This window comes from Nicotiana attenuata, unplaced genomic scaffold (assembly GCF_001879085.1).
Source record: "Nicotiana attenuata strain UT unplaced genomic scaffold, NIATTr2, whole genome shotgun sequence".
Taxonomy (NCBI): domain Eukaryota; kingdom Viridiplantae; phylum Streptophyta; class Magnoliopsida; order Solanales; family Solanaceae; genus Nicotiana; species Nicotiana attenuata.
Genome location: NW_017670453.1, coordinates 260,348 through 269,085, shown reverse-complemented (window position 1 = coordinate 269,085; position 8,738 = coordinate 260,348). Strand labels below are relative to the sequence as shown.

The 8,738-nt window shown below is 39.3% G+C and overlaps 1 protein-coding gene and 1 long non-coding RNA gene across 2 annotated transcripts in view; both read left to right on the top strand.

The window, feature by feature from the left end:
* Positions 1-449: 449 nt before the first annotated feature.
* On the top strand, positions 450-989 carry LOC109239634. Its single transcript, XR_002069938.1, has 3 exons — positions 450-465; positions 601-804; positions 903-989. It is a non-coding gene; the product is annotated as an uncharacterized LOC109239634 (long non-coding RNA).
* A 607-nt stretch (positions 990-1,596) lies between these two features.
* The window catches only part of LOC109239629, a 15,054-nt gene continuing 7,912 nt past the window's right edge, over positions 1,597-8,738 (top strand). Inside the window, exons 1-5 of the mRNA XM_019406217.1 lie at positions 1,597-1,858; positions 2,290-2,749; positions 5,299-5,391; positions 5,438-5,531; positions 7,912-8,015. Of these exons, the coding sequence (XP_019261762.1) occupies positions 1,722-1,858; positions 2,290-2,749; positions 5,299-5,391; positions 5,438-5,531; positions 7,912-8,015 (888 nt within the window). The 5' untranslated portion in view covers positions 1,597-1,721. The remainder of the gene's footprint in view (positions 1,859-2,289; positions 2,750-5,298; positions 5,392-5,437; positions 5,532-7,911; positions 8,016-8,738) is intronic.

Below are 8,738 nucleotides of genomic sequence, written 5' to 3'. Positions count from 1 at the left end.
CCAAAAAATGAAGTTAGATTTATGTCCTCTCCTATTATTGATGAGCGTGAAATAGAATTGGATAATTTTGCTGCACAAGATGAAGTTGGTGACGATGAATTTATTGGAGATGAGGATATGAACATCGATGGTGCTGCAGGTGGTATGTCTTAGACCTTATAATTATTTTACATATTTTGATTTTTCTTCTTATGTCTTGCTTGTTATATCAATCTAGGGACATCAGAGAAGAAAAGAGTTCGAGAAAAAATAACATGTAAGAATATTCATGCAAGAAGTTTTGAAGAAAGAGAGGAGGTGATATTTGATAAAGGACAAGCAGTTGGACCAACTGACAAGAAAGTATCTGATTTGACCAACTTTTTAGGAACAATTGCAAGGAATCCAAGATTTATCCCCTTGGTGCATACTAGTTGGCATGCTGTGTCAAAGGATATTAATCAACGAATGTGGGAATATGTCAATGTAAGATTAATCAATTTTTCAATTATATATTTTTTGTATTTTTCCTACTAAGAAAAGAAATATATATATATATATATATATATATATATATATATATATATGTGTGTGTGTGTGTGTGTGTGTTGTTTTGCATAGTCCAAGTTCTTAATTCCAGCTGAAGGAGAGAAGTGGGTAATGACTGGTCTTCGTGATGCTTGGAAGCGACACAAGAGGAATATTAAGAAGAAATATTTTGATAAAAATGCTACTATTGAACAAATGCTACAAAATCGTCCCAATGAGATACCTGAAGTTCAGTTCCGTCAATTGATTGAGTATTGGGATAACGAAGATGTCCAAGTAAGATTAAACCGTGCATTTCTACATTTTTTACCTATTGTTGCAGTATATTTTTTTCCTTTTTGATTTTTTAGTTAATATGCTTCCTTTGTTGTTAGGCTATGAGCCAATTGAATTCTGAAAACAGGAAAAAACAAAAGTGGAGGCATCGAATGGGACCTATTAATTTTGCAAGAGTGCGTGTGGCATTGGTAATATTTAGTCGATACTTTGTAATCTTACTTTTATTTCTTTTTGTACTTTGTCGGAACAAAGTGATATCTTTTTTATATCTTCTTTGAAGTAATTTGTAGCGTGCAACCAAAGAGAACAACGAGGAACCATCAAAGTCTGAAATGTTTATTACAACTCGTACAAAGAAAGGGAAGGAAGTTCATACAGATACTCAAGTTGCAATAGTAAGTCATGCTGCAAGTTAAGTCTTGTTATTGTATTTTTTTCTCTTTAATGAATGTGTTTCTTTAACTGAACAAAGTCCATACGCATATCTGTAGTTTCTTTTGGAAAATATTGACCTTTAGCTTATTGTTCATGAATAGAGCAGTGTAAAATTTGTTCTTAAATGGTTCATTATCCAACCCATTTTTTGATTGATAATATGGGTGAATAACTGTTTTCTTATAACCATTTTGCCACCTCTAGATTTGACCAAAAGAAATGCTTCCAGGAAGTGAAATTACTTTGTTTGTTCAATAGAATTATTAGTCGGTGCTTATGAGCTGAGTTTTTTTTTTTTTTATAAAGTAAACCCTCCTAAAGAGAATTTGGTTATCCATTTTGGGATACGGCAGTAATAACAAATTGGACAGTTTCCACCTCTTGATAACAAAACCACTTTGAAATTCTCTAAAAAATCGTGCTAGCAATGACTAAACAATTCGGTAGATCCACAAGACACAAAATCCTTTAACTGTGCCATGAACAAAACTATTGTAGAACACACGATGTCTACTCTTTATCCAGAAGGGAAGAAGAGTTTCCTAAAGGAAACAGGTTCATTCCCAGCCTGTGGCGCCAGCAGTAGGGGCAACATCTGGCACAGGAACTGGAACAGGTGCAGCTGCAGTATCCCAGCCTCCTCCTTCAGTTATTTTACATTATAATGTGTATGAATCAATTTTTCACAACTGCCAAAAATTTAAAATCTGATTATATAATAATCTGATTATCATGGTCTGGATTTTTCTTTTTGTTAAGTGATGGATGAGATCGAGTTACCTCTGTCCACTCTCGATTATTTAATTGATTCACAACTTGAGAACCTGATTCTAACAGATGCGTGGCCTCATTCTCATGCACAGAAGATTTGTGCACATTTTGTAGAATCTGATTTGGCCTCCTTTTGCCATTTTGCACATCTGATTTGTGAGCACATCTGATTTGTGCACATTTTTTAGAATCTCTGCACTGCTAATCTGATTTGTGCACATTAGTGTTCGTTCTATCTTGACTTGTAAGTGATGTGCAATAATATTTTTTTGACAGTCTGAACTTCAGAATCGTCAAAGTTCCGGAGAAACAGCAGATGATGCATTTAGGGCTGTATTTGGAAAGGAGCAGCCTGGTCGGGTTAGATGTTATGGTAGATCGGGTGACGACAAGCTCTCTGAAAAAAGATGAAGAAATCACCAAGCTTAAACAAAAGCATGCCGATAAAATAACTTCTCTGAAGGAAGAAATGAAGGAAATAATGAGAGAAGAAATGCGTTGGTTTTTTAGTCAAATGGTAAAAAACAACCCTGGACTAGATTTTCATGATATACAAGGGTGTGTTGGATCTAATATTCATTCACCAGTTGATGCAAGTAGTGCACAAGCTATGAGAGGCCAAAATCTACCAAATTCATCTGGCTCAACTCACGCCTCAAATCTTGAAAAGGTAATTATATTTCCCAATTTTAAAAACTACCTCAATCTTAACTTACAAAATCATGATTTCTCCGGTGTATACTATATATATATATATATATATATTATATATATATATATATATATATATATATATTTCTTTCCTAATTTTTAATTTTATTTGAATGTGTAAGGAAAAATACGGGTGATGCAATTGGATATGGTGGTCACAAATCAATTTGATTCATTAAAGTGAATGGTAAAAAACCTTTTTGAAACAATTGGGATGTTATTTTTATTGATTCTATAAATATGAATACATTTGGTTATTGTAGAGGTTCTTTGCTAGTGAACTCTTGAACCAACAGTGCTTTATTTACTATAGACAGTACACAAAGTATGTTTCTTTGTTGAAATTTATTTTAAGTATTGCATTGAATTATTATTATTCTATTACTTATTATCTAATTTAATGCTTGATTATATATATATATATATATTTATATATATATATATATATATATATATAATAATATATATATATTATATATATATGTATTGTACGTAGTGTGTGTGTGTGTGTGTGTGTGAGAGAGAGAGAGAGAGAGAGAACATAATTTGATACAAACAAATATAGTTTTTTAACCACAAAATTGTGGCTAATATAAGTATTTGAAAAATAACTTTGTAGTGTAGACAAAATCGCCACGCTTAAAAGGTGTGGCCATAGGGATTGTCAATCTAGCATTGTTATATGATAAATGTTGCTCTAGAAGCCACATTTTGTAAGCGTAGCCTATAATGTGACAAAGATCACGCTTCATAAGTGTAGTCTTATGTCATAAAAGCGTGGCTATATGAGAAAATATAAGTGTGGCCTTTGTACCGTATCGGCCACGCTTTTAAAGCGTGGCTTCTAAGGCAACACCTACAAAGCGTGGCCAATAGTCAAAGGTTACGGTACTTTAGGCCACCCCCCAAAAAGCGTTGCCTAAAGTCGTAAAGTATTGCCTGTGCCCAAATGCTTACACTTCTTGGCATCTTAGGCCCACACTTCTCAAGGGTGGTTGTAGGCCTAAAATACTGTAGTGTGGTTGATTTTGAATTTGATACGTAAATTTTAGTAATGATGAGTAGCTGGTTACTTATTGGTTGATAATTCAATATTTTCCTCTATATGGGGAGAAAAAGTTAGAAGAAGAGTCAAGAAAGAGCTTATAAACACGAGATCCAGGTGGGAAAGAAAAGAATCCATCTTCCTTCTTCTTTTTTTTTCACGTGGAAAAAGGAAAGAATGCATCTCTTACTTTTCTTTTCCGCAAAAAGACTGAACAGTTGAATGATTAGATGCTTGTTTCCTTTATTGCATGATCCCTTTATTGTTCTTTATATTGAAATCCACCCTCTTACAATCCCCTCAAGCAAGAGAAGTTCATTTTGTTAATAGAACTATTTAAGTTATATATATAGCTCTCAATCGAGTGGCATTTGTGTAACATGTCGTAGATTACCGTGATCTGATGGTATAAAGACTTACTGACCTATGAAGCACAAAAGTTAAACTCGTAATAGCAACGATGAGTTGCTCTTTTATATATATATATATATATATATATATATATATATATATATATATAATATATATATAGGATCATGATTATTTTGTAACAAAAGTTAAGCCTACAATTTTACTTCTTGAAAGGTATAAATTGTATCAATTTTGCATTGAATACCATGCACGTAGAGTAATCTATTGAACATTTCACGTATAAAGCCATTTCAATTTTTTCAACGTAAGTACTTTTGAGGTCAAGGTCTCCTCTATAAGTTTCTATTTTCTTCTTTATTTTCATATAATAAAAGTGCACAGTCTAGTGCACAAAGCATTCCGCATTCACGTAAGGTTCGGGGAAGGGCCGCACCCAAAGGGGTTATAATGTAGGCAGCTTAACTGGAACAAGTATCAGCGGCTAATTTCACGGCTTTGAACCGTGATCTTTAGGTCATACGGAGATAACAATAAGCTCGTGACATATACATGTTATTTATTATTTAATATTGTTCGGTAAGATATGCTGCTGATTTTCTGTGACGACCAACCCGTCGTCTCATGTATTACAGCCCCGTTTCCCCCATTATTGCTCTTTTCATATTTTATTATCAGGGTGGGCAAACGGGTGAGTTAGAGTTTAGATTGAAATTGGTTTGGATAGGAAATGAGACACTTAGTACTCTTTAAGGAAGAGGTTTGGTTTGGAAATTGTCAACTGAACGTTGACTTATTAGTTAGAAAGGCTCTGTAATGTGAATTTCGGTGATTTGGTTAGCTTCGGGAGGTGATTTTGTGACTTTAAGGAGTCGCGATCGAAAGTGATTTTGGAGGCCGGAGATAAAATATATGGCTTTGATTGGCAAAGTTGGCATTTTTGGCGAATTCTGGTGGATAGGTTGATTTTGAATCCGAGGGTCGGAATGGAATTCCGACGAGTTGTAGTAGCTCCGTTAGGTAATTTTGGTATGTGTGCAAAGTTTTCAGGTCATTCGGAGGTGTTGGTAGGTCGGGTTTTTGATTGAAATGTGCAATTTGGAAGGTTTTAAAAGACTTCAGAGAGCTTGAATCTTTTGATGTGATTTTGATGGTTTTAGCGTTGTTTGATGTGTTTTGAGTATTGGACAAGATTGAATAAAGGTCTGTTGGATGTGTTAGTTGTTTTGCTGTTGAGGTCCCGGGGGCCTCGGGTGAGTTCGAGTGGTTAAACGGAGAGTTTTTAAAGTGGTTTTGCAGGTTCATTTTTGCTGGTATCTAGTATTTCGCTTCTGCGAAATGAACCGCAGAAGCGGTTCCGCAGAAACGGGTGAGGCCTATCGCAGAGAAGCAGGTCAGTGGGTTTGGTAAAAGTAGGTTTCCGCAGAAAGCGAAAACACTTTTCGCATCAGCGGTTTTGGTCTGTTAGGAGGGAATTCCGCAGAAGCGGGAATCTTGAGCCCGCAAAGCGGAAGTTGGTTTTTTTTATATGAGGACCGGCAAAATGCGGGGATTTTTGGCGCGGAGAAGCGGTCCCGCATAAGCGGAAGCGGGACCGAGGAAGCGAAAGTCGCTGGGCAGAAGGGTTTTTTATATTATTATTTCTCCGCGACGTCTATTCATTTTTTCCTACCATTGTTAACTACCTTAAGAGCCTGTTGTAAGAAACTAAAGAGGATTTTTGACAGGGAATTGAATTGGAGGTAAGTCTCGTGACCTAGAAACGCTATTTTATTGAAGAATCAACCTTTAATTCTTGGAAAATTGGGTATAAATTTGAAGAACTAGGGCTTGGGTTTTGAAATGAAAATTTGGGATTTGAAGGGGCATTTGAACTCCGATTTTGGTAAATTTTATATGTACGGACTCGTGGCGAGACGAGGAATCTGGTAATGTGAATTTCGTAATTTTTCGAGAAGTGGGCCCGGGGCTCGGGTTTTGCCAACTTCGTGAATTTTGGTGTTTTTCGAGTCTTTTCGATTGGGTTATGTTTCTTTAGCCTATTGTAATGTATTCGTTGTGGTTTTAATCAGATTCGGCGTGCGAAGAGGTTGATTCGAAAGGCAAAGGCATAGCGAGCTAGACTTGTGGCCGGCTTGAGGTGAGTAATAGATGTAGATGATGACCTGAGGGTTTGAAACCCCGGTATATCACATTGTGACGCTATATTGAGGCGAGACACGTACTCTATGACGAGTGCGGGGTCGATTGTGACTGGGGATTGTGACCTAGTCCGTTCTGAATTATGTTCGTACTGCGTTCTTGACTAGAAATTATTTGGTAATTATCCTACTTGGAGTTTATGAATTGTTTGGGGCTTTCTGCCTATCATGTGCATCCTTCAGGGATCCTTATCACTGCTTCCATGATGCTTAGCATATTTCATGATATCAGTCCTGAGTTAGACACTGCCTCGAAATGTTTAGTAAATAAATAAAGGTTTAAACACTTAGCTCTATAATTCCTAATAATTGAAACTAAAATGAACAATTTGACTGTGCCCGATTGGCTTGCATGCATATATATACCTGGACTGAGTGTGGATCGGGCTGCACGCCGCAGCGAATGTTACGATGATATTGCGCTTGGGCTGTAGGAGCCCCTCCGGAGTCTGAACCCCCACAGTGAGCGCGGGTACCCAAATGGATCGGGCTGCACGCCGCAGCGGTCATGTGCATTGCATTGCATTCATGCATTTATACCTATTTGTCTTATTTGTCCTGGTATTGTTGTTGTTCCACCGTTTTATGTGCGAAATCGTTGATTATAGCTTTATATTGTAATATTTCGGGATTTCTTACTTTCAGCCATTATATATGTTTATTACTCACTGAGTTGGAAGTACTCACTTTACTCCCTGCACCATGTGTGCAGATTCAGGTGCTCCGGAGACTTAGTGGAGCTGTTTGCCGTTTTCGTGAAGTTTATTTTCAAGAGTTGTTGAGGTAGCTGCCTGACGTCCGCAGGACCCGACTCCTCCCCTTTATTTCATTTGTCTTTCCATATCCTAGACTTCTTTATTACTATGGATATATTACTCTGTTACATCTAGAGGCTCTAGACTCGTGACTCCAGATGTATTGGGGAATGTTTGGATATTCGTTATTATATTTCGTACTATTTTATTTAGATTTGGATTGGAGCTTTGATATTTTCTATTTTAATCGTTATTTGTTAATGGATTGCGTATTTGGGTGGAGAGTATTTAATTTGGTCGGGCTTGCCTAGCACTAGTGTTGGGCGCCATCACGACCGGGATTGGGGTCGTGACAAGTTGGTATCAGAGCCTAGGTTACTAGGCCTCGCGAGTCATGAGCCGGTTTAGTAGAGTCTCGCGGAACGGTACAGGGACGCCTGTACTTCTCCTCGAGAGGTTGCAGAACCTTTAGGAAAACTCCATATTCTTGAAATTCTTGTCGTGCGGCTTTGTGATTCGAGAACTAAATTCCTGTATTTTATTCTCTCGCAGATGGCGAGAACTCGTGCTACCGGACGCGATGGTCGACCACCAGTACCACCCACTAGAGGCCGTAGACGCGGTCGTGGTCGTGGTCGAGGTAGGGCAGCAGAGACAGCACCTGCTGACCCACCAGCTGCCACAGTTCAGGACCAGACTCCAGTTGTCGATGTCCCAGCAGCACCTGTGCAGGCACCAGCAGTGTCTATTGCTATTCCTGGTCTCCGGGAGACCTTGGCACAGATACTATCAGTTTGCACTGTCCTGGCTCAGGCAGTCTTAGCTTCTACTGCAGTAGCTGCTTCCCAGACAGGGGGAGGACATCAGACCCCTGTTGCTCACACACCTGAGCAAGCTGCCCAGGGACTTCAAACACCGGAAGCAGCCATAGCTCCTCCAGTTGCTCCAGTTGCTCCAATTGCACCAGTTGCACCAGCTCCAGCCTATGAGATTCCCGCTATGCCGGACGATGAGCAGCGTCGTCTTGAGAGATTCGGCAGGCTTCAGCCTCCGAGGTTCAGCTGTGCTGAGGGCGAGGATGCCCAGGGTTTTCTGGATAAGTGTCAGCGTATGCTTCGCACTGCAGGGATCTTAGAGTCGAGTGGTTTGGCTTTTACTACTTTCCAGTTCTTAGGGTCTGCATTCACCTGGTGGGAGGACTTCGAGAGGCGTAGGCCGGTTGGTGCAGCGCCCCTTACATGGCAGCAGTTCTCCACTCTCTTTCTGGAGAAGTACGTACCGCAGTCTCACAGGGAGGAGCTACGTCGTCAGTTCGAGTGGTTGGTTCAGGGGGACATGTCTGTGACCCAGTACGAGTTGAGATTCACGCAGCTAGCTCGGCATGCCACTTGGATGATCCCGACAGATCGGGAAAGGATTAGGAGGTTCGTGGATGGCCTCAACTATTCACTCCGCATTTTGATGACCAGAGAGAGGGTTATGGGTGACTCCTTTGAGGAGGTAGTTGACATGGCTCGAGAGATTGAGACGGTTCGCCGTCGGGAGCATGAGGAGAGGGAGGCAAAGAAGCCTCGAGGTTCGGGTAGTTTCAGTGGTGCTCCGTCTAGGGGCCAGTTCCAGCGAGGCAGAGGCCGTTCCTTCAGG